The sequence below is a fragment of the Rattus rattus genome, chromosome 18, assembly GCF_011064425.1.
Source record: "Rattus rattus isolate New Zealand chromosome 18, Rrattus_CSIRO_v1, whole genome shotgun sequence".
NCBI classification, from domain to species: Eukaryota; Metazoa; Chordata; class Mammalia; order Rodentia; family Muridae; genus Rattus; species Rattus rattus.
Window position 1 is genome coordinate 4,164,121 of NC_046171.1, and position 26,355 is coordinate 4,190,475.

General features: G+C 50.6%; 1 protein-coding gene across 1 annotated transcript in view; it reads right to left on the reverse strand.

Moving 5' to 3' along the window:
* Positions 1-613: 613 nt before the first annotated feature.
* Positions 614-26,355, reverse strand: part of Cmtr1 (cap methyltransferase 1) — a 43,154-nt gene continuing 17,412 nt past the window's right edge. The window contains exons 5-24 of the mRNA XM_032889174.1: positions 25,478-25,570; positions 23,607-23,678; positions 22,262-22,356; positions 22,087-22,159; positions 17,770-17,968; positions 16,747-16,865; positions 14,315-14,411; positions 13,875-14,007; positions 12,745-12,924; positions 9,594-9,650; positions 9,026-9,083; positions 8,379-8,447; positions 6,471-6,602; positions 5,650-5,772; positions 5,063-5,154; positions 4,516-4,584; positions 3,638-3,685; positions 2,838-2,950; positions 2,320-2,428; positions 614-1,846 (exon numbers count right to left, since the gene is read on the reverse strand). Of these exons, the coding sequence (XP_032745065.1) occupies positions 1,705-1,846; positions 2,320-2,428; positions 2,838-2,950; positions 3,638-3,685; positions 4,516-4,584; positions 5,063-5,154; positions 5,650-5,772; positions 6,471-6,602; positions 8,379-8,447; positions 9,026-9,083; positions 9,594-9,650; positions 12,745-12,924; positions 13,875-14,007; positions 14,315-14,411; positions 16,747-16,865; positions 17,770-17,968; positions 22,087-22,159; positions 22,262-22,356; positions 23,607-23,678; positions 25,478-25,570 (2,073 nt within the window). The 3' untranslated portion in view covers positions 614-1,704. The remainder of the gene's footprint in view (positions 1,847-2,319; positions 2,429-2,837; positions 2,951-3,637; positions 3,686-4,515; positions 4,585-5,062; positions 5,155-5,649; positions 5,773-6,470; positions 6,603-8,378; positions 8,448-9,025; positions 9,084-9,593; positions 9,651-12,744; positions 12,925-13,874; positions 14,008-14,314; positions 14,412-16,746; positions 16,866-17,769; positions 17,969-22,086; positions 22,160-22,261; positions 22,357-23,606; positions 23,679-25,477; positions 25,571-26,355) is intronic.

Sequence of the window (26,355 nt, forward strand, 5' to 3'; positions counted from 1 at the left end):
GGAGGAGGCCAGTCAGGAGCAGCCGCCAGGTTCTACCCTACCTCTACTCTCAGAAGAGGGTCCTGAGGAAGGAAGAATGCAGCAAATACACACGGTGCAGCCTTGGACACTCAGGAGCCCGCCAAGTAACAGGCTGTGAAACAGGAAGACAGAACCAGCTGGAGGCAGCCCAGCACAGTATGTGATGGTCAGGGGAAAGAATTCTCCCTGGAGCTCATGGAGACTCGGCCTCTCCTCAGAGCAGAACATGGCCTCTTGTGGAGGGAGGCTAGCCAGAGTCAGCAGAAGCTCCTTTCTCCTGTCCCTGGTCTAGCGACAGTAATTGGTCTGAAGTCTTCGCTATGTTAGTCACACAGACTGATCCTGGACTGTCACAGTGCTACCACGGAGTGAGCTATGTGGTTTATGCAAGAGAAGAAAAATAACTCCCCACCTTCTAAGCTGGAAGGCTCCTCCATCCCCCAATCCCTGCTGTAAACAGGAGCTGCACCTTGATGTCTATTGGGCTCCCTGTCTATAAGGCAGCAGTCTCAGGAGGCTTGGATTCCACAAACCCTCCCCTTCCTCAACCACACAGCACTGTGGACAACAGCAGCTTAGCACAGAGCCACACAAGCAGTAAAAATCTGTTTAATGATCCAAGATTCTGAAAGACACACTGATAGACCCAGAATTGGGTGAATACGGCATCCTAGCATTTGCTGCTGGCTTAAGGGTTGAGGGCTGGCGGAAGGGACCTCCCATGGTGGTCAATTCCAACCTCACAGGTGCCTCAGTGCCCTATCTCCATGGAAACCAGTCTGGCACTGGCATGGGGCCCTAAGGAGCCTGCATGAACATCTCTTGAGATAGATTTCCCATTGGAAACAACCATAGGTGTCCTTCCCAACCCAAAGCTGTCGCCATTCCTCCCTCTTACAGAGACAGGAAATGGAGTGACGGAATAGAAACAAATCAGTAAGTACCTCCTAGTGAAGGGGAGGGGGAAGCTGGAGCCACCACGAGCTCAGAACTCTGCCTGGACTGCTAGAGGGAGGGCTGGTGTTACCCCTACCTTCTGTTACTGCTGAGAGGAAGAGAAAAGGGCAAGTTTTTAGGCTGCTCCTTCCCCAGAGCTGCCCAGTGTTTAGAACACAAGAGGTGGGAACTCAAGGAGCAGTTACATCCAGTACCCAAAGCTCTGATGTTTGAAGGGCACTGGGCCCACACTCCTTCCTGACCTGCCAGGACAAACTCCAGGATTGGGGTGGGGAAAAGACCACAAGAAACAACTTTGATGGGTACGACAGGTGCTCCTGGCCAGCCCGTGATGGAGGGCCTCCACATTTGGCTGGCCTAGTAGACGTTGGGCAGAACAAGGAGCTGACTGCTCTTGGGGACAGGAAATGGAACTCAGAACACTGCCGAGTCCACATATTACAATGGGAATGGCTGGGCCCAAAGCCTGCCACTCTGGCAAGTGCTAAGCACTGACCTGCCCCCGAGCAGCTGCTTGTAAGGCTGCCTGCTGCTGGTGTCAGCTCTCAGGCAGCAGAGTTCCACAAGGATGCGTCCTCTAAGGTCCCAATTGAGCTCCTTGGGAATGGAGAGGAGCCCATCTCCCTGTGACCAGGGAGAACAGTCCCAGTGCCTTTCTAAGAGGCAGAAGGAACCCAGTCACTGGGCCCTGCCTTAAGAATGACAGGACATTCATCAGGTGGAAATCTAAGGGCCTAGAGGATTGTGACTCTGGATGAAGGAAAGGACGTCCTCCTTGGACAGCTTGTCTGGATCCTGGGGCTTCTGGGAATCGCGCATATGGAAGCCATCTCCCCACTCCCAGAAGAGCCGGGTGTAGTAGCAGGTACTATAAAGGGCAGGGAGGGGCGGTCAGAGTGCTGTACCGAGGTGGCCTGTCTCTGGCTGGGTGCTTTTACACTGGGTTGTCAATGCCCCTCTGGCATCTAGAAGGTTCCACCCAGTAGGCCCCAGCTCCTCCCATGCTCCAAGAACTTTTACTGTCACAACACCAGCTAGACCACTGGTGTTCTAGCTCACCTGTTCTGCTTATAGAAACAAGGGCTGGTGGCTAATTTGAGGCCCTGTTGGGCTCTGTAGTCCTATGTCCAAGAGCAATCTGACCAACATGTCTGAAGAGGAATACCTGGGACCTTGAGTCCTCAGGGGTGAGGCTGCAACAGCTTCCTCCACACTCTTTCACAGGCTCCACTCTACCACCCAGCCCGTCAGCTCTACCTAGGCTCTGGGTGAATCAGGTCCGTACTAGCAGCTTCTCTGCGTGGCAGTGATGGGTTCAAGCCAGTGGAGGGCGGTACTTACTGGAATGGGGCAATGGATTCTGTGGGGAGTGTAAAGAAGGACTCGCCGGTTTTCTTGTTGTAGAAGAACTTCTTCTTCCAGCCCTTGCTGAATGCCATGGTCCACGGCTCTGAGGGGAGAGGGCAGGCACTCAGGACAGTACCAATGGAGATGGGTCTGTGTCTGGCCAAGGATACCCGTCCTTCCTCCTGCTTGATCCCTCCAGCTTCCAATGGCCAAAGAGGATGGCAGATTATAACTTCCCTAAGGCCTATCCTGGTCCTCACCACTACAAGGGTGACATCTCCAGCTATGGGGGTACGTAGTGAGACCCGTGCTTACCAGCTGAGAACACCATATGGGCAGCTAAAATTTCATCTCTCCCTGCCCCCAGCCAAAGGCCCAAACAAGCCCAGTTTGGGGGTGTTTCTAACAGGTACCTCAGAAATTGCCAGCGGACTGCCGTCCACCTCAACAAGGAAATCTGAGTGAGTCGGCCTTGCTGGCTAAGGGGCAGGGAATAGTCACTCAGTACCTACCAGTCACAGTCCTGACAATGTAGACACCTGTGGGCACAAAGTGCCGGTCATCCCGTCCCGTGTAGCTGAGCTTTGGAGTGCCGCCAGAGCCTTTGATGAGCTTCATTTCTAATCTGGTTTCCCAAATGGACGAGCATCGGGAAGCACATGCAGGGGGCAGAGTTGGACATGCTAGTGTTAGTCTCTGGGGAAGTCAAGGTGACGCTAACCCCACTGTTCTAGCCTGGCTTGACAGAAGAAACCCAAGCACAGACCCTTAAGCATACTGCTGCAAGTCACACTAGGGAGAGCTCTGCACTCCCAGTCAGGCAGCAGGCACCGCTCTCACTGACACCAACCAGGGGCAGTTAGAAACCGGGAGTGCCACTTGGTCTTCAGATGACTGCTTTAGAGCTCTCACGGTCGGACTCACTTGCTGAGTGTGGTAGGCATAGAAGGTATGGGGCTCAATCTGTGAGTTGGGATTTAGGGTTTCAAGCAGCTTGGATTATCAATCTTTTTTTTTTTTTTTTTGGTTCTTTTTTTTGAGCTGGGGACCCCAACCCAGGCCTTGCGCTTCCTAGGCAAGCGCTCTACCACTGAGCCAAATCCCCAACCCGGATTATCAATCTTAACTATTCCACTATTCCAGTATTAATTCTGCCCATACCTCTCTCTGCCTGACACAGAGTCGCCCCGCTTCCTTGCTGATGGGTGCTAGCTCACAGCTGGGACTCAGTAACCCACCGTGCAGATAAAGTGGGTCTTGACTCAGCTGTACCTCCCACTAGCAACCTAAAGCACATGGATGAGTCACTCACCTGACAAAAATCTTCTCCATCTCTTCTAGGCGGTACACCTCCTTCACCCTGTAAGCAGAGTAGGTGACAGAGCTTCCTAGACCTGCCCTTGTCCTCAGACCCTCCCTGCAACCAGCAGCCCACAAAAATGAGGCTGCTGAGCCTGTGGCACTGCTGTCCTGCAGCCTTGCCTAGGTCTCAGAGCTACCACGTAGGTGCCTGTGTCAGGAGCCGGGATTCAGTAGTAGGTCCTGAAGACAGGAGGTTAAAAGAGGAAAACTATGCAGGCACATTTATTTCTTTAACAACACCTTACCCTCAAGTGACCTTTGCTGGCACTGCGGGCCACGGGTCCTGTCTACATGGATGTTAGACCTTCCCATAGCTTGGTAATTCTAAATGGCCCCACTAGTCCTATTCTTCTTGCAGGGTATAGGGCCCTAGTTTGAGGCCCAGCCCTCCACATCTGGGGACACCAAACCTGCCTTGGGTAAGCTGCCTGTTGAAACCAGCAGGTAGGACATCAGACAGCACAAGTGAAGCTCACTTCAGACTGTCCTGCATTGGATTCAATTCTAAGTTTATCTGATGAGCATTACCAGGACTCTGCTAATACAGGAGTAAGCCTGTACCCTCCGATGCTCTAACAGCCTCTGACCTGGAGAAGGTGGTCTGCTCCATCTCCTCTCTTTCCGCCTGCCTGGAATTTCCCCCCTAATGCTTACAGTTGACAGGGCTCTCCTTCTCCTCAAGCCCCATCCCATAGGGCAAACACATGCATCTCAGACTGGGAAACCTTGACCCATCCTACCTCGAACCCTGTTATGCCGCCTAAGGCAGGAAAAGTAAGCAGCAGAAAGCTACAGCCCCAGGGGTTCTGGGAAGAGTGGCTCACTCACCTGATAGGATTCATGTCCGGTCGGCTGGGCTTAGAAACTGCTTTCACAAATTTCTCAGCAAGCTGAATTCTACAATCCAGACAGAATCCTTAGAGGTAAGCTGAGGACCTCACCCGTGCTAAGGCATTTCCACCAGACAGATGAGGACCTGAACTACACAAACCATCCAAGTGGCAGCATTCGTGTCTCCCAGAGCCCAATCTGCCTAACCTCTGGTTTTCCTAAAATGTGCTTCCCCTGTGTTCCGCCCTCTCCATGAGGACTGAGTGTTACAGCACACACATGCTCTGTCACTCTAGCCCAGGTATGCTAAACTGAGACTACCCAAACTCTGGCCATGATTTTTAGAAGAAACCCTCCCTCTTCAAACAGGATTACCCTTGTTCAATCTTTACACAAAAGTGACCTCAACAATCTAAGCAGCTGTGGATGGCGCAATTGCTGGGATCTGGCAGCTGAGGCCCACGTCTCAGCAAACCGCAAGGCCAAGTTCTTTCCTTGTAGGCATGAGCCGCCCTGCCCTCCCTGCCCCGGGGCCCAGGCCCACCGCTGGTTGAAGTGCTGCTCTCGGACATCGCTGCCATTCAGCACCAGGACATCGAGGATGTGGATCGCGCTGATCTTCCGCTGGGCCTTCCCCTACAATGACAAGCATGCTGTCCGCTGGGCAGGCCAGCCTGCTCTGCCTGCCGTGTGTGCCCTGCTGGTCTCCAAGTGCCTATGTCTAAGCAGGGGAAAGGCTGCATCTGGTCCTGAGCAAAGGCTAGATTAGGTGAGAGCAGGCTTTAGGGTGTGAGCCTCAAATCCAGTGAGGCTGCTGCCATGCTTGCTCGGCCAGAGCTAGCTTCTCACTGTGGCCTGTTCATATGGAGTGTTCTGAATGTCATCCTCAAAGTTTCCAAAATGTCAGTTCTCTTTCCTAAGGGATTCCTGGTTATGAACTAAACTGGCTAAAAACGCCTAGTAGGATCAAAGGACTGAAGAAAGGTTTCTGAGTCTGCCCTTCCCAGTACCTCCTACAGCACAAGGCAACTCACTATGGGAGGGGCTGTTCTCCCACACCATGAAACTAAACTAAGGTGAAATGCTAGTCCTCCTGCCTCAGAGCCATCTGTGAACAAAAACCCTTCTGACCTCTCCTTTTAGCTCATGCACAATTTCCACACAGAGTAGTGTGTCCCGGGGCAGCTCTGTCTTCAGGTCCAGCTTCACCCAACGGTCTGATTGGCGGCCATCCCAAGTGTAGATTTGGGACTTCTGCAGGCAGAGAGAAGGGAAGACATGGAGACTAGGGAAGGAAGAGGCTCAGCCTCAAAGCTTTTCTGGGTTGGCAGCTACAAGAGACAAAGGCTGGCTAATGTCATGGCAAATGTCTACGGGAGATGAATTCTGTGATACTTCTCTACCTCCACCCCGAAAAAGACCTTCATCTAGTTTGATATACACGTGGAGGTTAGTATTACAGGAAGAGAAAGCAAAAGGAGAAGACAGTGTGGACACAAAGACGTGACTTGGGAAAAGTCAACTACTTGGCAGGATGCAAGGTCGAAGAGCACAAAAGGAAGAGGGGAAGCTGACAGGCCCGTCCTCCCTCCCTGCATTAGCCCCCAATGGCCCAGAGGAGGAAAAGGGGTGTCTTGTGAATGGCAAGAAGGACTGTCGAGACCTGGCCAGGACAGCCAGATGCCCTAACAGCTCTGTGTCTCAAGAAAAGCAACACCTTTCCTTTCAGTCAGGCAAAGTTAGGCAGTGGGAAAGAAACAAATACACAAACAAAAGCAAGAGTGACTCACTCTTGGTAAGCTCTGGACAAGAAAGAAAATAAGGTTTCCAGAAGACCTTCTCTTTGATGCCAACAGAATGAGCACATACCGTGTTGCCAGAAGCTGTCTACATCTATAGACAGAGAGCACTGCCATCACCCCAAGCCAGCGAGAGGCCAGCTGCCGACTTACCCCCAAGCCCAGGAGGAATTTCTGCTCGCTGCCAGACACCATGCAACGATACTCCAACACAGGCCGGATCTTCTCCAGGGTTTTAGCAGTGAGCAGCGTGGGCTTGTAGCTGAAGATGTTGATGTCAGTGTCCTATGCCACGGATCAGAGAAAACACTGCTGGGGCAGGCTGGCAGAGGTGAGGGGCAGGAGCCATCCGCTCTCCGAAGCAGGCTCTCCTGCTCCCTCTTCTCTACCCAGCCAATCTTTAGGACTATTAGGAGAAAGGAAGAAAGAACACAGAATCCAAAGTACAAATGAATTTACCAGAGCTAAGGGAATGTCACCAGGATGCCATACATTCAGTGGCACTGGAAGCAAGGATTCTCCAGCAGTTGGTCTGAGAGCAGAGAAGCTCTCTCTCTACCTCATTCAAAAAAATCTCGAACCTCATTCTTTAGTCTTTGACCCTCACAATACCAACACAATTACCACAACTAGGCCAGCCTGAAGTGATGCCCTGGACAAGGCTGGAGGGTGATGGCAGAAAACCTCAAGACTAGCTCACCAACAACAGGATGGAGAAGGTGCTTCAGGCCAGAGCCAATGTGGCTGCTGCCTCAGATCACCCCACAATCTCCCCTGCAGACAAATCCCTACATTTTAAAGAGTGTTATGGCCAGCTGACACAGCCATATATCCACTGGCAACAGCAGAAGTCATGAAGCCAGCAGAGCTGTCCAACAGCAGGCTGAGTGGAGCACTGTGATCACTGTCATTCTGTCTCTCACTTTCAGGTTTGGGGCGCTGCATGTTGCATTCTGGGGGACTTCTGCATTATGATTTGTCTTTTCCCAAGAAAACTATGTCTGAGTCTCTTTAGGAAAGCCCTAAACTTGCTGTCCCTTCTGCTTTTAGGAACTATCTGTCCCTATTGGGTAGTGTTCCTTATGTGCTGGAGACCGTGATAACCACGGGTAAGGACTGAGATGCTAGGAATATCTTTATCAGCCAAAGCAAACTCAAACAGTCTAAATGGTACAGGGTGAACTTAGAGATGGTTGACAAACTAGCCAGGAGAACAGGTTTTAATACGCTTAGAGCTCGCTGAAGATGTAGTTTAGAGATACGGGGTCATACAGACCTTAGTAAAAGACAGGCAGACTAAAATAACCTCCTCCTCCTTTATAGATGATGATGAAAGGATAGAAATAAAAGGAGTTAGGGGTTAAGATATTTTCTGTTTGTCTGGCCACTTGGAAACTAAAGTTACTGCTAGCCTACAATCAAGCTGTCCTATATGAACATGTTTGTTTGGAAGATTCTCGGAATTGGGAGTTATAGGGGTGATAATAAGAATAGAATCTCGGGGTTGGGGATTTAGCTCAGTGGTAGAGCGCTTGCCTAGCAAAAGCGCAAGGCCCTAGGTTCAGTCCCCAGCTCCAAAAAAAAAAAAAAAAAAAAAAAAGAATAGAATCTCTTCTATTTATACTTTCTAATTGTGACTGAACTTGTAACCCATGTCCATATACAAAATGTTATAATCTGTACTTCTTGGAGAACCATTAGTCTGCTTTTGCTCCGAAAAACCCGTATAAACAAACACCCTAACTGCTAGTCAGTCAGTGCTGCGAGATTCCGCTGACCACACCACCTGACTCACTCCTTCCTCGAGATTCCTTATCTCTCCTCTTGGACCACCCTGTCAATGGCTGAGGCTGGACCCTGGTGGCCAGCACACCCTTTGGTAGCAGAATGCTGTCACCTGAGGAGCTCTTGGGAAACCCTACACACTACAGCTCACTGGGGACACTAGACCACCCTTTTAGGGCCAAGGCTGACACCTTCTCAGTCCTTACAGAAGCCAGGGTGACACTGTCCACTCTAGAAAAAAGGCCTCTTATGTGTTGCCATATGAACCAGATTTACCTTGATTAGTTCAAAAAACTTGAATTTTGGGTCTGAAGGGGAAGGAGCAACTCGAGCCCGGTCTGGGATCTGGAAGGAGATAGCAAAGGACTTTGTAAGTATGTGGGTGTGGTACCTGCCTGTGTCTGTGTTCCTGACATGTGTGTGCCTGGTGCCTGCCGAGGCCACAGGAGGGCATCAGAGCTCCTGGACCTGGAGTAGCAGGCAGTTCAGAGCTACCACGGGGGTGCTGCAAAATGAGCTTGGGGCCTCTGGAAGAGCAGCTAGTGCTCTTAGCTGCTGAGCCACCTCTCCAGCTCTGGCTTTGGTTTTTAAGTACCTTGTGGACACACTGTGTGAGGAGATGGATTTAGGCAGGGGAAGAAGAGGCTGCATGCAAGCAAGTCTGCATAGCAGGAAGCTGGAGGTGTAACACTGTCAACACAACCCAAGCCAATCCTTCCCTCTCCAGGTACCACTGTCTGGGGCCCTCAGGATAGCATGCAGCCCACCCACACCTGTGCACTTCTGACTTAGTGCTGGCCAAGCTGTCGAGAGCCAAAGAGGTGACTTGCAACATGCCAGGGAGCTGGGCACCCTGTAGGTTGGGGGTGAGGAGTTAAGGTGACAATCCTGTTCCTGGCCTAGAGTGACAATGGGCTGCTTACCTCCCACAGCTGGAGGCATTCTTTCCGGATCTCTGCCTGCCTGGGCTCACTCAGGGTCCTGGGCAAGAAAAGCAGAGGAGATTAAAGTTCTAGGGGCCTTAGATGACCTAAGGGAGCACAACAGTGAGCACCAGAGTGCAGCAGGGCCGGCCTCCACAGACAGCTCGGAATTCATGCACTGAAATCACTGCCCTTCCCCACCAGCATCCCCTACACACACCCTTCCCTCCACCCACCAGCACATTCTCATCTCTCCTTTGTTCTCAAAAATGTCCCTAAGCTGATATCCCACCAGGCAAAATGAACCCACCAAAGTGGCTTTTAAATCACTGTTAAACAGTTGACTGTCACAGAGCAGTGGTGACAGTTTTTAATGCCAGTGCTCAGGCAGCAGAGGCAGGCAGATGATCTCTGAGTATGAGGACAGCCAGGGACACAGAGAAAATCTGTCTCAAAAAAACAAAACCAAACAAACCAAACAAAACCCAAAAAAGGAGAAAGAAAAGCGAGCTGGTGGGAAGAGGAAAGCCAGAGCTTCCGTTGAGACTGGTGACTATGTAGCACTCACGTGTCCTGTACAAACGCATGGATCTTGGCCAGCGCTTTGATCTGTAGACTGCAGTAGCTGTGAAAGAGCAGAAGAACACCGGCGTCAGCACAGCTGCACAGCCAGAGCGGGGCCGCCTGTGTGAGGAGTCACGTGAGCTAAGTGGGCCCACCCAGCAGGTACACGGTACCCCAAGACTGCAGAACAGAGCTGAGCTGAACTCGGGAGACACTCGGGAGTACAAGTCCTGCTGAAAAAAAAAGGTTTTTATCCCACCCCTAAAGAACTGACCACGCAACAAAGCCCATCCCCAGTTCCGGAATAAATGCTGGTTAAGCACTGGCAACTCACCTGTAACCTAGCACCGGGGTGGAGACAGGATTCCGGGAGCAAGCGGGCTAGCTAGACTAGGTGAGCGTGGTGAACTCTAGAGTCAAGTGAGAGACCCTCCCTCAATACCTAAGGTGAAGGCCTCTGGAAAACAACCAGAGGAAACGACACACCGTGCACAAGAAAAGAATGACAAAGCCGACGGCGGGAGCTAGAGTGGCTCAGTGGTTGCGAGCACCCACATCAAACGGCTCACACCCACCGGGAACCACAGCTCGTCAGGGGTGGGGTGGGTGGGGTGGGGTCCAATGCATTCAAGGTGCACAGACACATAAAAACAAAAGGAAAGAATATAAATAGTTTAAATACCGAAGAGTGAGCTTCCCATCAGAAGAAAGGCAAGAAATGTGGAATGGTGTATCTTTAAAGAGATAAAAGAAAAATTCCATCTCCAATTAAAATGGTCCTCAAAAATAAAAGACATGCTTTCTTGTTTTCTTTCTTCCTTTCTTTCATTCCTTCCTTCCTTCCTTCCTTCCGGCTTATTTTATTTTCATGGCTGCTCATGTGAGGCCACAGCCAGGCCACTGTATACAGACGTGAGGGAAGCTTCATGTCCTGGTCTCTTCCTCCTTGGACAGAGTCTTGATGATCTCCTCCTTCTCAGCCTGGAGGCTGATCCTCCCAGCGCTTCTGTGCTTCCTTGGTCTTAGACCTGCGAGCCTCAGCCTGGTCAGCCAGGAGCTTCTGCGGGCCTCATCTGCCTTCAGCTTGTGGATCTGCTCCATTGAACACATTCCCTTTGACCTTCAGGTCCAGGCTGTGATACATAAGGTGGTCAGTTTTCTTAGGTTCCCTGTGTCTCCTGAGAAGCCTTCTCACCCAGGTCACCTTCTTGGGCATCAAGCGTTGGCAGTACCCTTCCTCTTCCCTATGCCCATATGCCTGCCCTTCTGTCAGGCCGAGGCGTTCTTCGGCAGCGAGCCCGGGATTGGACAGTCACAGGCTTCCGATGACAGTTCATCTTTGATCAGCTTCCTCATCTGCTGACGCACAGGAGTTGGCATTGGTGATTTCGTTGGTCTCACTGGGGTCCAACCAGACAGACCTTTTTTACCACAGCGGAGTATACTAGAGGCGACCGACCCTCTTCTGTAGCCGAGCGTACTCACGGCTGCGGAAGGAAAGCTGCTCCGTTGTTTCTTGAGATAAGGTCTCACTGTGGAGCTCTGACTGGGAAGGACACAGATCCTCCTGCCTCTGCCTTCTGAGTGGTGCGATTATTGGTGCACATGGCGATGCCTAAGAAATGCCTTTTTAAATAAATGAAAGCCGAGGAGATTGTCTCTAAAATAAACCCTGAAGGCTGAAATGGAATGACTGCAATAGGAACGTGGTGCTTCAGGAGGGAAGCAAGACCATTTGAAAGAGTAAGTGTGTCAGGCAACACCAAGGACAGATAAGACACTGTGACCCCAGCACTCAGGAGGATCACTGAGGCAGGAGGATAGCAAATTCTAACCAGCTAAAGCTACACAGAGCATGCAAACTAAGACTTTTTGAAGAGAAATGAATCATTTACCAAAAAAAAGAAAAAAAAAGCCTAATTGGATTTCATTATCAAAATTGTAAAGTTTGAGATAGTTAACCTGGAAAGGGAATAAAATTGTCTCACTTCACAGATGACATGCCACTGGATCACGATGGAAAGCCTGGAGATAAATCCTCACTACTGCTTATCAGCATTGCTAATGAATTGGGAAAGTGCGCCAAGGCCATTTAATAGAGAAAGGACAGTCTGGAAGATCTGAAAAACATTAATTAATGCTATATCCAAAAAATAATTAAAAATAAATATCTCAACACATGAGCTAAACTTATAAAATTTACAAGAAGATACAGAGAGAAGCCTCACAGTAGAAGTACAATAATGAGAAAATGAGTAAGCCAGGCCACACTGATGTTACAAACTTCTGTGCCAAGGACATGACACAGCGAAAAAAAATGCAGACCAGGAAACAGTATTTCACATTCCAGTCTAGTAAGAGATTAATGCCCAAAATACATGGATAGCCCTTTAACTCAGTATTATAAAAACAAAATCAAAACTAACACTTAAAAAAGTCTGAAGAGGAGAAATGACCAGAGAGACGGCTTACCAGTTAAGAATGTACACAGCAGTGGTCAGGTGAGGTGGCACACACCTTTAATCCTAGTACTTGGGAGGCAGAAGCAGGTAAAACTCTGAGTTCAAGGCCAACCTGGTCTACAGAACAAGTTCTAGGATAGCCGGGGCTACAAAGAAAAACCTTGCCTTGAAAAACCAAAAAACACAGTGTTCATGCAGAGAACTCAGGTTCAGCTCCCAGCACCCATGTGGGGTGGCTCGCACCTGCCTGTGACTCCAGCCCTGGGGGAGGGTGGAGGATGGGCTGTGTCAACCACCGCCCACCACAGAACCCCTGAGCTGACAGGGCTGGGCTCCTACAGATCGCGCTCTGCACTTACTTTCCGCTCACCTCCCGCCTTAGGCAAAGGTCTTCACAAAGCACCAGCCACGACCTTTTTCAGATTCTACTGATTAAGGGATCACCCTGCCTCCAGTCCACGGGCTCTCTTTTCACCCTTAGTCCCAGGTCCCTGTGGGCACGGCTGTGGAGCCAGGGGTCCACTGCCTCCTTGTAACAGAACAGAGTAGCCAAAAAGCAGCTCAAAGTCCTAGAATGTCAGAGCCAGCAGAGTAAGCCCAGGTGACACAGCGTTCCAAGACACAGTGGGTCCTTCATTCTATTCTCTGGCGTCCGGAACACCCCAGCAGTAGCAGCAGACACCAGGTGCTTACCTCTCATTAGACCGTATCATGTAGTCATTAAATTCATGGTCGCCTTTGATCACTGACAAGGGAACGACCAGGTTGACATCGGAGTCGGTGTTGCGAAGCTGGTTGAGTTGAATGTTCACGGAGAAGAGGTACTCCCGGACATCATCTATGCCCACCTTCAGACCTTTGCACACCACATACCTGCAGGACACACCCTGTCATTCCAAGGAGCAAGAGCCTTCTCCCACACACCCCTTCACCCCAACGCTGCAGTCACAAAGATAAACAGGCTTTCTATTCAGCCTTAAGCCTAAGTTCAAAGGGCAACACACACTGTGCCTTAAAAAATGTTACCTCAAGTCCTTTTCACAGTAACTGGTGGCATATGCTTTAAATTCCACTCGGGAGGCACAGGCAATCAGATATCTGATGGTCAAGGCCAGCCTGGTCTATGTAGCAAGTTCCAGACCAGCCAAGAACACTGTAAAACCCTATCTCAAAATAAAATACATCAACTCTTTCCCTTGTATGTGACACTATGTCCATCTGTGAGGTGTTCCCAACTGTCCTGCACCAACAGACATGATTTGGAGAGGCTTTATGGACATAAAGGATCAAAGTCTCCACTGAAGTCTGCACTTTTCTCTGTCCGTGGGCACCTGGACGCCTGCACACCTCTGTATGGCAACCCCCTTGCCCAGTCCTAGCCTATCCCCTTTTAATGTCTCCCTCTTCCTGGACCAACATGAGAATCCCAGACTGAAGCACGGTAAACACAGCTGTGGAGGTGGCAGTCTGAACGGCCTGACGATGACCACTCAGACCAAGGACCCCGGCTTCTATCGGAGACTGACACCTCTAAAGTCAAGGTTTTTTTTTTTTTTTTAATATGAATACATTGTCGCTGTCTTCAGACGCACCAGAAGAGGGCATCGTATCCCATTACAGATGGTTGTGAGCCACCATGTGGTTGCTGGGATTTGAACTCAGGACCTCTGGAAGAGCAGTCAGTGCTCTAACCTTTGAGCCATCTCTCCAGCCCCTAAAGTCAAGGTTTTTAATTAACAGTGGGAGAGTTCATGCCAGACAGCAGCACAGGCTTTGCGGCTGACGGCTGACTGGCCGGCTGGCTAAGAGAGAGGAAGCCTTACCGCTCCGAGTTGGCAGGCCTGCTGGTGACAGGCTTGAAGAGACACACTCGTTCAAAGCAGCAGTAGAGCAGATAAATGAGGCCCACACTGAACGGTGTGAAGAGGTCAAAGGTTTTGCAGACGAAGTGGCCCCCTGGAATGGAGACAAAATGCCCAGGGCAATGAGTGGCTATTGTAGGATGTGGGGGAGATCACCTCAGGCAGTAAAGACAACAAGCCCAAGGTAATTTCTGAGACAGCCAGATGTAGACAGTGCTTTGGGGGGTCCACCTGCCTTTCCCTCCCTGTGTTCCTCCTCTGGTCACCAGCCACCTGATACAAGGTTTCTGTCTATTTTTCTCTCCTTTTAAAACGTCTTAGCCATCCCATGTATGTGCTCCTGTCTAATACAGGCGCGCCTCAGTGGGTCCCTGGTGAGGAGGGAGCTGCGGACACATCACCTGTGCGGACAACAGACAGGGCCATGAGGAACTGGCACAGCAGGAGCTGCTTGCTGAGGATCTCCTGCAGGTTCTCCTGCCCCTCCACAGAAAAGCCCTGAAATGAGAAGGCAATCCCGGAGAGAGAAACCGTGAGCACTGAGAAGCACAGCCCTCCTCGGCTTCCTCAGGAGCCGCCATCCAACTGATTGGCACTTCAATTTCTGCCAGAGTAGCGTGGTCAGTTACTGCTTAACTTGGATCACATTCCTGCTCTATCATTCCTAAACCACAGGACTAAGTCTGCTTTTCCAAAGAAATGGTCCAGAAAACTTCGAATTCCACATGGGAATCCAGGGACAGCTAAGGCAGAAGAGAGGCCAAGTACTGGCTTTATCATTGGTCAACCAAGAGACAGAAAAGGATGTGTAAGTCCTAAGAAGGCCGGAGTAAACATCAGGTAACTACTCTGCTGGGCTCTGCCACGGTCCTGACCTCTGAAGTTCCCAGGCCTGACAAAGATTCGACCAAGGATTTCCTTACAATAACCACCACTCTGCCTTGGCTGTGGGCCCTTCCTTCCAGCTGGCACACTCTCAGCCAGGGTTTGCTCCAATGCATGCTGGGATCCCAGAGCCTCTCCCTTCAGCAAAGCGCTGCCAGGCATGAGCCACACATACGCCAAGGAAAGGAGGCAGGCAGTGGAAGAAAGGACTGGTCTTAGTGGGCATGGATCAGTTACAAAATGATAAGTTCTGGAAATCAGTTACACAACAGGCTGAATAGACAAACTACTCAACTTAGGACAGACCATGTTATAACTGTACAGCGGAGAGCAAGAACGCTAGCTTTTGTTCAGCTGCCCCCATAGGCCAGATCTCACCGATGCAGTCCTATTAAAGGAATGTTAACCACTGTCTTCCAGACTTAAAGATGTTTCTCAAAGTCCATGTTTGTTTTAGAGCTAATTAGGAATTCAAAAGCAGAGCCAGGCATGGTGGCACATGCTTACGATTCTAACACTTGGAAGGTAGAGGCCGGAGGATCAGGAGTCAAGGCCAACTTTATCTTAGAGAGAGTCTGAGGCCAGCCTGAGCTATTTTGAGACACCGACTGAAAAAAGAAATTGTAAAGTAAGAGAAAGGAAAAGACAGAGGTGGGTGGGGTGGGCGGGAATATATTCAATGTACAATATATATAAACTGGTATGAAAATATCCTGTGTAACACATTACCATACACGATGAACATTTGAAATAAGTAACAGAAATAAATCAAAAGGCCAGGCCAGCCAGCCCTCCTGCCACCAAAGCAAAAAACCCATGAGCGTGCAGCCCTGCTGTCTGCTGCAACGAAGGCAGAAAAGACAGACTCGGTCCCACACGTCTGCTCAACGGGCACAGCCCCTCCTCTTAGCCTGCGCCAACCCTGTCCATCTGCTGTCCTACTGTGTACAGGCTTCAGGGAGTCAGGACATCCTCAGGTCCCTCTAACACGCTGCCTTCTTCCACAACAAAGAACTCCAAAGGCTCTTGTCAACTCCAGCTATGTATCCTGCAGCAAACGCCATCCTGTCTGTCCTTTCTCCCAAAGTGGCTCGCATGACAGGGCTCACCTGGAGTAGGACATCACTGGATGAGAGAGAGGGCCTCTGCTGAACAATGTGGTGGGAGGTTCTCTCTGCATCCCAAGTGGCTGCTCAGGGAGACCCCTGAAAACTCACTGCAGCTAGCTAGCCAGGGGCCCCCATGGCTTCTGTGCTGCTGCTGCTGCTGCTGCTGCTGCTGCTGCTGCTGCTGCTGCTGCTGCTGCTTAAGAATCCGGCAGTGCATGCGAGGCTCGGAGGCCACCTGTAGACAGCTCCAACAGCAGCAGCCCGGACGACAGTGACGGCAGTGAGCCTCCCACTCAGTTCTGCCTCGCTGACCACAGCGGGGTCCACGCTTCATCAGCCCTCAGCAACTAGAGGCCTTTTTGTTAGCAAAGTGGGCTCAAGCAAACGTGGTCACAACAGGAGAATCCTTACAAGAATTGTAGGGAAACATATAAAGTAAATACACCGCACATCCCACTACATGACGTCGAGCTCACATTTACTGGGTCAGCTGCAGAGCAAAACTAAAGCGTTTTCTTTTTCCTTTTTTTTTTTTTCTTTTTTTTTCGGAGCTGGGGACCGAACCCAGGGCCTTTCGCTTGCTAGGCAAGCGCCCTACCCCTGAGCTAAATCCCCAACCCACTAAAGCGTTTTTCAACGGTGGCGGGCACTGGGGGCTCCGCAGCAGAGCACGCACTAAGGAAGCCCAAGGCTAAGGACCGACTCCCAGCACAGCAACCAAACCAAGCTAAACTCACACACAACATCCATAAAGCACCTAAATTCACACACGACATCCATAAAGCACCTAAATTCACACACAACACCCATAAAGCACCTTCAGAGGGGCAGTCACCTACCCCATCTGCCATCACAAAGTGGACGCCCTTGCGATCTGTGTTGTCCAGGACAAAATTCCGAAACGCGTTGATGTTCTCTGGGCGGGTGATGTCGCCATCTCCATCGACCCCACCCTCACCTGATGGGACACAAGAACCCTGTGAGTTATCTGCTTCCGGCAGCTGGGCCGGCGAGAGCACACCCTGCTCTCAGAAGCCACAGTTCAAAGGGAACTGACCAGTCTAAAGTTGTCAACTGAAGCAAAGGATCTTGCTTTTCAAAGCACGTATGTTTAAAAACCAGTGTTAGCCAGGCAGGGGGCTCAGGTCTACAGGTATTCATTCGGCTGAAGCAGGGACACTGCCCATAAACTTAAGGCCAGCCTGGGCTACACAGGGAGTTTTACGTTGGCCTAGAATACAAAGTGAGACCCTGACTCAAAACATCAAATCCTAGCACTTGGGAGGCTGAGGCAGGTGGAGGATATCTGAGTTGAGGCCAACCTGATCTACACGGCTGAGTTCCAGGCTAGCCAGGGTAACACAGAAAGACCCTTTGTCAAAACAAGAAAACAGGCAAACAGAGTAAAACCAAACCACGACAAAAGAAAACAACCACCACCTCCGTAAGAACTGCTAGGAAGAATCTAGGACTTGCTGGCATGTCAGTCTGAGTGTCATGTGTCAGGGCTGAGGGACTGTCACAGCTACCATGTGAGCTGTCTGCCAGTGAGTGCAGGTCATACCAACGCACAGGGCTGCAGCTGCGCTCATGAGCTGTTTGCTAATGGCTGCCAGTTTTCAGCTAGGAATCAGGCAGTTTCGTTAGCCCCATCACCACATAAGAACCACCATCCTGCAAGGAGGAATTAATACGGCTTTGGTGAGGTTACCTAGGGAGTGCAGGCTGTGGGCTAAAAAAAAAGATACTTGAGAGGGATCCAGGACCCTCGTGCCAGGCTCTGTGAACCCTGGCTCACAGACTAGGAAGGGCACAGAAGCTACAGTCACAGTCCCTAGTCCCCTCCCTGTTCGGTGTCCTACCGTAGTAGGGCTCGAAGAGCTCACTGGAGGCGGAGTAGAAGTCCTCCAGCTTGAAGTCATTGGGGCCCTTCAGCGTCATCCCAAAGCCTTTTGCGTGCCACTTCTTCCTCCACAGCACATACTCAGAGAAGCCACCTGGGCCTGCACACACATCAGCAAAGTACAGAAGGTCAATGTCCGACTCCTTCAGCAGTGGCTTCTGCAGAGAGAGGTGGGAGAAAGGAGACAGGGATCAGGTGGCTCAGTGAGGAAAGGAAGGAGAACTCCAGGAAGAGGAGAATGGAAGCACTTTATCAGCAAGCATGATCAGCACTCCCTCCCTCCCAGTCACAGCACACAGGACATTTCCCTCCATCACCACTGCCCACTGGAGCTCCCTCACCCGAAATATCCTCAGCACCTTTTCCACAACCAGGCCACCTCACGGCTCCTCAGACAAGCACCTCTGTGGCTATCTAAGTGGGGTCTGCACGTCTCAGGGCTGTTCCCTCACCACAATGTGCTTTGCTTGTATCCTGGAGAGCGCAACACTGCAGACAGGAGGGAACACCGAGACACACAGCCACAGTGCGCAGCAGCTGGGTCAGAGTCTAGGAGGCCCGAGCACTGGACGTCTGCTCTCCCTGAGCAGCCCCAGTCTGGTGGCTGCAGCATGACCCACCGCCCAGCTTCAAGGGCCTGCCTTCCTACAGGGCAGCCTCAGTCTTCCTGGCTCCTTCTCCCCTGGTGTCCCTCACCTGCCTTCACTCTGTGGTAAGTTTACTCTCAGATAAGAGTTAGCATCAGAGTGCAGTTCCTGTGCTTTTCGCGTAGCTGCCAGTTTTATTGACAGTTTGCACAACTGCGGTGGGGCTGTCAGAACTAAGAACCAGGATTAGCACAGTACTAGTAAAGCAAACTCCAGGCTTCAGACTTCACTGGCACCTTTGCTGTTCAAGCACACCACACACACATTTCCTCATTCTATCCTCCTTTATCCTTGGGCCTTTGTCCAGTGCATGCTGGGAGCTGCTGAGGCAGGGAGAGGAGATGCTAGTCTAATAGCAGTGGTCTCTGGGGACCCTCTGAGCCCCCACACCATGTTAGGACTGATGAGACAACAACAACAAAAAGAAAATCACCTGACTTTTTACTGATAGTATTTTTTTTCTTTCTCCTTCTTTATGTGGGGGTGGTGGTTAGGTCAGACGCAGTTTGAGACAGGGTTTCTCTGTGTAGCCCCGGCTGTCCAGGAACTTGCTCTATACACCAGGCTGGCCTCAGAATCAGAGACCCGCCTGCCTCTGCCTCCCATGTGCTAAGGTTAGGGACGTGCTCCAGCAGCAGCAGCCTGGCTAGTGACAGTATTTGTTCACCTCAGGTCACTTCAGCTTTAACTGGGGACTGACACGGACCCGAGCCCTGGTCAGCAGCAGGTGCTTCAGCCTAACAAAGGCCGCCCTGGGCCAGCACAGTAACCCAACTATCTATACTAGAGACACAGGTCATCTGCAGAGATGACACTAAAACAATGAACTGTCAGAGTGGGTGGCCACAGAAGCCCACAGCTAGTCTGGATCTGTGAGTGCTTCCTGCCTGGGGACGACCTCGGTCTCCCTTTTCTACAGTCTGGGCAAAGCTGGCAGACTGCCCAGGATTGTGCACTAATAAAGAACAGAAAGCTTAGAGTTCTAGGAAAACCACACATCTGCACTTGCAACCCTATCACTCTTGGGTGTCATGGCTATCCAGTGAGCACATCTCTAGAGAGGGTGACTTTAGCAAAGTAAGCCTCACTGACCTGTAACAAGCCCTCCCAGGAACACTGGAACCTGTCAGCTCTTTCCCAGCCTACTCACTACTGTACCCCAGGATTCTGGAGTGGATTCTGAAAACCCATTTGCCACTCGTATACTGGGATTATAGTCACTTATACACACACCCAAGAGACCCAGTGGCATTTGCCAAGAACATCATGTAGCACTTTGCAGTCAGCAGAGTGGGTAGAGGCAGGAATCCTACGTCTAAGCACTGTAAACACTGCATAGAAGGAAATCCATGTTTCTCAGCACAGGAGCCTTAGCCCCAGGCTCCAACCTCTTTGGCCAAAGGGAAGGCAAGAAGCTCAAGGACACAAAGATTCTCCACAAGGGGCCTAAATATGATACCATGCTGTGATTTCGAAACCAGTGGCTTGTAGGTGCATTATATTGTACATATACCATCCAACACTTGGGAGGCTGAAGCAGGAGGATTATTGTGAATTCAAGGATAGTCTGGGTTACATAGCAAGACCTTGCAATAATGAGACAAGGGGCCTGTCCAGAAGTCGGCTCAAGAAGGAATAGCTAGGGGTTGGGGATTTAGCTCAGTGGTAGAGCGCTTGCCTAGCAAGCGCAAGGCCCTGGGTTCGATCCCCAGCTCCGGGAAAAAAAAAAAAAAAAAGAAGGAATAGCTAGTTCTTAGCTCTGCCATTCCCTCACTGTGCAGTCAAGGTCAAGCACTATCTGAAGCTACTCAGCTCAACTGTTCAACTATAAATTGGGATGACTGTAGGTATTTCTCTAGGCTACTGTAGGATTAGATAATTAATGCCACCAGTGGCAAAAGTCTTCCTACACTATAAACTATCCACAAATACAAAGTGGCACTCTATTCAACTAGATCGGCTTCCTTAGCGTCGAAACTCCAGTCATTTCCCTTCCTTCTCTCTCTGCCAAGTGCAGTATTACTCATAAAGTGGGCCCTGTTGATGCCTCCATGGCTACTCACAAGGCCGAAAGGGAACACCCACATTCACTGTCTTCCAACACACGTCATACAGGCTTCTCTTAGATAAAACCCTCAGCACAAAACCCTCCTCTTTCCTTCTCTATACCCCAAGCTTCCAGTTTTTCAATGCTTAGTCAATAATTTGTCTGACCTAAAGCACCAGGGCCCAGAGTGCCTGTGCTTCCGGCCACTCCCACGTCTGCTGGCAGCCACTCCCTGGGAACACACTAGGCTCGGCTTTTACTCAGGTTCTCAGGGAAAATGGAGATCAAGAATCATATACCAGGCACTAGAGAGGAACCACTTTTCATGTTGAGAGTGCAAAGACACACCTCTGACAGGGTAATTCTCCCTGGCTACTAAGAATCAATTCAGGTCAAGAAGCTGCCTGAAGCTGTCCAAACATGTGGCATTTCCCTATGTAACGAGCATCCACTCGGACCTGAATGGTACAGTCCTGGTGCCTACACTTCCTTCTCATGACAGCCAAAGACAACAACCAGCCTCCAGCTGCTGAGGGCACACAGTTCCAAAGCCCAGATGATGTGTGGCTTCTCGGCAGCTTAACGGAGCTCCTCTGCTAGGCAGGGGCTTTAAAGGAAATCACCGGGAGCTCAGAAAATTAAATCAACACTGTATCAACCTAATTTTCTCGAGATGCTAATTCCAAGAGCCTTTGTGCTGCCTGCTGGCCCTGGAAGACAGAGAGGGAGCCCAGGGAAAGCAAATAAGGAAAGGCCGGAGGGTCTGTGTGCCAGCTCTTACCAGCATGGAACAGCAGTTAGGCAGTTAGAGCTGAACCATCAAAGAACTTGGGAATAAGCCCCTCCAGCTGGTGGGCGGGGAAGGGGTGGGGTCTAGTAGAATGAGGGTTTGTGAAGCAGAAAGGGGTTTGGGGACAGCTGGCTCCTGGCCCTGTCACTGCAAAGGAAACCAACTTTCTAGGAGTGGGTAAAAATGTGTTGACCCCAAAGAAAATTCTAGAATGAAATTTCCCTTTTTGCTTTCTCTATCACTATGGAGGGCTGACGTTCAGAGAAATGAGATGTAGCAGAGCAGAAAATCATTTTGCTCTGCGGCATCCAGAGAAAGGCCAAGCCTCATAATTACGATTCCACACAGAGCTTGTTCAGAGTAGCAGAGAGAAAACGACCCTGCTGAAATCACAGAGCTTTAGGCCTGGCACACTGGCCACTCCTGGGAGCAAGAAGACTGAAGGACTCTGTCTAGGTAATGGCAGCAAAGCACGGGGCCGTCACATAGCAGGAACAAGTGTGAGCTCAGGACTATCGCATAGTAGGCACACACACTCGCTCGCACTGAACAAGTGTGAGCTCAGCTATCGTATAGTAGGCGCACACTTGCTCGCACTTCTCAGGACTATCGCATAGTAGGCACACACACACTCGTACTGAACAAGTGTGAGCTCAGGGCTATCGTATAGTAGGCGCACACTTGCTCGCACTTCTCAGGACTATCGCATAGTAGGCACACACACTCGCTCGCACTGAACAAGTGTGAGCTCAGGCTTCCCATGCTAAATGACTCGACACCACAAAATCTCACCCCAGAAGAGTCCAGGGGATTTGTGAACATACGATCAAACACAAAATCCATGTTAGCCATCTTCATTGCTGCCCTGTAACAGAGAAAGAAGGAAAAGCACGGGTCAGGATACGGAAAACCAAGGGTCAAACGAAAGGCAGAGCTGTGCAAACGGGAAGCGGGGGAATCAGCCAACCTGTTAAGGAAGAAGACGCCTCGGATCATCTCATAGGGATTGGCTCTGGTGCGCGCTCGCCGCATCTCCTCCCCATCCAGGATGTCAAACACGCTCTGCCAGAGAGAAGAGGCTCTGGAGCAGGTACCGGGCCAGGCCCTCCGAGGAACTGGGTTCCTACTGTACCACAGCTCTGGAAGAGCTCGGTCTCTCTGACACTCACTTACCTGTGCTAAGAGCCCAGGGAAGCGGGTGCTGGCTTACATGACGTGGTTAAAAGCACCTTGCTACACAGAAAGCCAACTCCGCCCAGCTAATCCTCACAGCAAATTGTTTCCCCAGGACGCCTCAACCTACCAAGGAACTGAAGTTCCAGCATTCGGCTCCACAGACTGCAACTCAAAACTTAAAAAACACCCAGCACCCCGAAGGCAGAGGCAGGCAGATCTGAGTTCAAAGCCAGCCTGGTCTACAGAGTAGGTTCTGAGACAGCCAGGGCTACACAGAGAAACCCTGTCTCAAAAAGCCAAAACAAACAAGCAAGCAAATCAACTTAAAACCAAATCAAGACCAGGGTCTCCTGTGTCCAAGCACTCACATACACACACACACACACACACACACACACACACACACACACACACACACACACACACGCACTCCTGCCTTCTAACTCTCCTCTCCAACTTCCTCTCTGGAAACAGACATCCTCCTTCCACCTGAGATATGGTCACCTAAGGATATATCCCCAACCCCATCTGCCCAAAGAAAGGCTTTGTGAGGTCGCCTTCATTCTTCTCTGACCCACTTCCTGCTCGGTGACCCAGGTGTGTGCTTCCTGACACTAACACCCAGGCCTGGCTACACCCTCCAACCCCATCTAACACTCACAACCACACAGAAGTACTTCTCCAGTTTAATAGAGAAGACACTCAGAGATGCCCAAGCTACTAGCTCAAGGTCACACAGCAATGACACTATGGAAATGAGGTTTAAATACTGATCTGATACTACAAAATGAGTCCAAACTTTCCCTTCACCAGACCCCTCGGGTATTACCAGGCTCTGACACACTGAGGCCATAGAGTTACCAGAAAAATACTACCCTGGACATATGCATCACATAAGCTTCCATTCCCATCTCAATTAAAAAAAAAGGGGGTTGGGGATTTAGCTCAGTGGTAGAGCGCTTGCCTAGCAAGCGCAAGGCCCTGGGTTCGGTCCCCAGCTCCGAAAAAAAGAAAAAAGAAAAGAAAAGAAGAAAAAAAAACTTAAAACACCGCACTCTTGCCAAAAAACCAAACCAAACCAAACCAAAAACCCAACAAACGAAAGAGCCCCTGCCCTCCCCACCGGCCCGGCCTACCTTACACTTGAGCATGCTGTGAAGCAGCTCCTCCCCACAGAACTCCGTTTCATCCTCAATAACCATCTTTCTCTACGGGAGAAGAGAGCCGTGAGTGCTGCCCAAGTCTAACTATTTCCTGGAGAGTGGGGAGGAAGGGCTCTGTGTGCTCAGAGCAAGAGGGGACTCAAGTCCCTGCCAAGAATCAGCAATCCTTGAGGGGCAGAAGAGACAATCCCCAGTCCCTCTGGCTGTGCTCCAGATGGCTGTGAGATGAAGCCGTCTGTTGGGAGCTCTGGGTGGAACACCATATGGTCACAGCACGCCCAAATGCTGAGGTTGGAAAGAGCACACAGGAAGGAGATACACAAGCTGTCTGCCCCTAGAGCAAAGGCAGGGGCGGGGCTCCCCACACTGTGCTTCATCAGTGAGCCACTCGCTCCGCTCTGAGATGAGCAGAAAAGCTGGACACTAGGCACTGACTTGTGAGCTTTACAGAGGACAAGGACCCAACTAGCACCTGTGGGATGTCAGGTCTAGCCCAGCCCATCTAAGCATCACTACCTCCAAGACGGCATCCAGAACTTGGGGTCCCAAAGGTCGCCCCCATGGGGTGTGTGCATGTGCATGTGAAGACACATCGTAGCATGTCATGCTTGTGGAGTTCAGGGGACATGGGTGTGTGTGTACGCTCGTGTGCGTGTGAAGGCACATCTGTGCCATGGCATGCTTGCGGTGTTCAGGGGACATGGGGAGGTATACGTGTGCTTGTGAAGGCACATCCATGTGTGTGTACGTGTGCATGTGAAGGTAATCACATGTGTGCCTATGTGGTAATCAAGAGAATAAGCTCACGAGTTGGTTCTCACAGCCAATCATGTGGGATCCAGGAATCAGACTCGTGTTATCAGGCCTGCACACAAGGGCCTTACCCACTGAGCCAGCTCGCTGGCCCAGCGTCAAGGTTCATACCTCTCAAAGTCACTGAGGGAGCTGAGGGTATATATAGTTCAGGAGAGAATACTTGTGTCTGGTATACACAAGTTCAATCCCTAACACTAAAAACAAACAAACAGCCTCCCTAGAGCTATTGTGTATATGAATTAGATAGTAGTTTATTAAAAGAAATCAAAACTGAGATTCTTAAATGTTCATTACTTCAAAAAAGTAATGTGCTAAATCGTTTTGTTTAAAATAACCTTAGTTTCAAAACAAAGTTTATTCCTGGACATCTCTTCAGGGTGTGGTTTGGAAAAAAGGGGGGCTGGTCCCCTGCCTTGGTTTTGCAACTTAATCAGCTATTGCAGGCAGGCACTGACCTCTGGGAAACCCCATTAGACACACGGATTGTGAAGGCAGCTGTGACCCTGAGGTCACTGACTCCTGGAGACCACACTAAGTAGTGACCACTCACCTCACTTTCAGTGTTCTAGAGTGACAGTATTGGGGCTGGAGAGATGGCTCAGAGGTTAAGAGCACAGACTGCTCTTCCAGAGGTCATGAGTTCAATTCCCAGCAACCACATGGTGGCTCACAACCATCTGTAATGAGATCTGACGCCCTCTTCTGGTGTGTCTGAGGACAGCTTCAGTGTACTCACATACATAAAATAAATAAATCTTTAGAGTGACAGTAAACAAGTGCCTTTGCTGACAATGCCCTTGTCACTTGAGGACAGAATGCTGTCCTTTCCTCCCTGAACAGGGCCTAGCAGTGAGCAGGGGCTGCACCCACGGAAGGGAGGCGGGGTAACTGTTTCTGCTTTTCAGGTTCATGCCACACCTCCTGGAGCTCACGTGACCCGCTTCCACATCTCTAACTGCAGCAGCATGCACCAGACGCCAGGGAAAGAAAGGCAATGGCAGAGATGGGCGGTTGTCAAGAGAGCCTACCTTTCCCACGACCATCCAGTCACTCATTTCCCGAGAGTCAGGGATTTCAGTGGTGCATTCTGGAAACCATGATACCTGCTCACAGGCATTGGGCTAAAACCAAAAATGAACAGACAAGTCAGATGAGATAGGCCTTTAGGATTCTGCTCAACTCACCAGGGTTTCCCCAAAACAATGCAGAGGGACTCAGGCTGAGAAGGACATAGGTTGGTGATGCGAAATGCAAGTGGTCAGACATGAGAAGTCGAGGCTCGAATTCTGACTGAAGCACAGCTCAAACTCTACTTCGAACCCTTTAGAAAGTTTCTGGATCATCAGGGTTTCTCTCATCTGTCTCAGGGTTACTTGGTGACTGTCTGTTGTGTGTACACTCAACTGCAGATGCAGTACGGTGAGTCCTGGGCTTAAGGCATTTAATAAGAGAATGAGGACAGAGAAATACTAGGCAGTGTCACATAAATACAGCTGTCCTGAAGCCTCTCCACTATGTTCAAAATTACCCAGAAACCTGCACACCATCTCCCAGCACCGATTCTAAGAGAGCAGCACACCGTCTCCCAGCACCGGTTCTAAGGGAGCAGCACACCGTCTCCCAGCACCGGTTCTAAGGGAGCAGCACACCGTCTCCCAGCACCGGTTCTAAGGGAGCAGCACACCGTCTCCCAGCACCGGTTCTAAGGGAGCAGCACACCGTCTCCCAGCACCGGTTCTAAGGGAGCAGCACACCGTCTCCCAGCACCGGTTCTAAGGGAGCAGCACACCGTCTCCCAGCACCGGTTCTAAGGGAGCAGCACACCGTCTCCCAGCACCGGTTCTAAGAGAGCAGCACACCGTCTCCCAGCACCGGTTCTAAGGGAGCAGCACACCGTCTCCCAGCA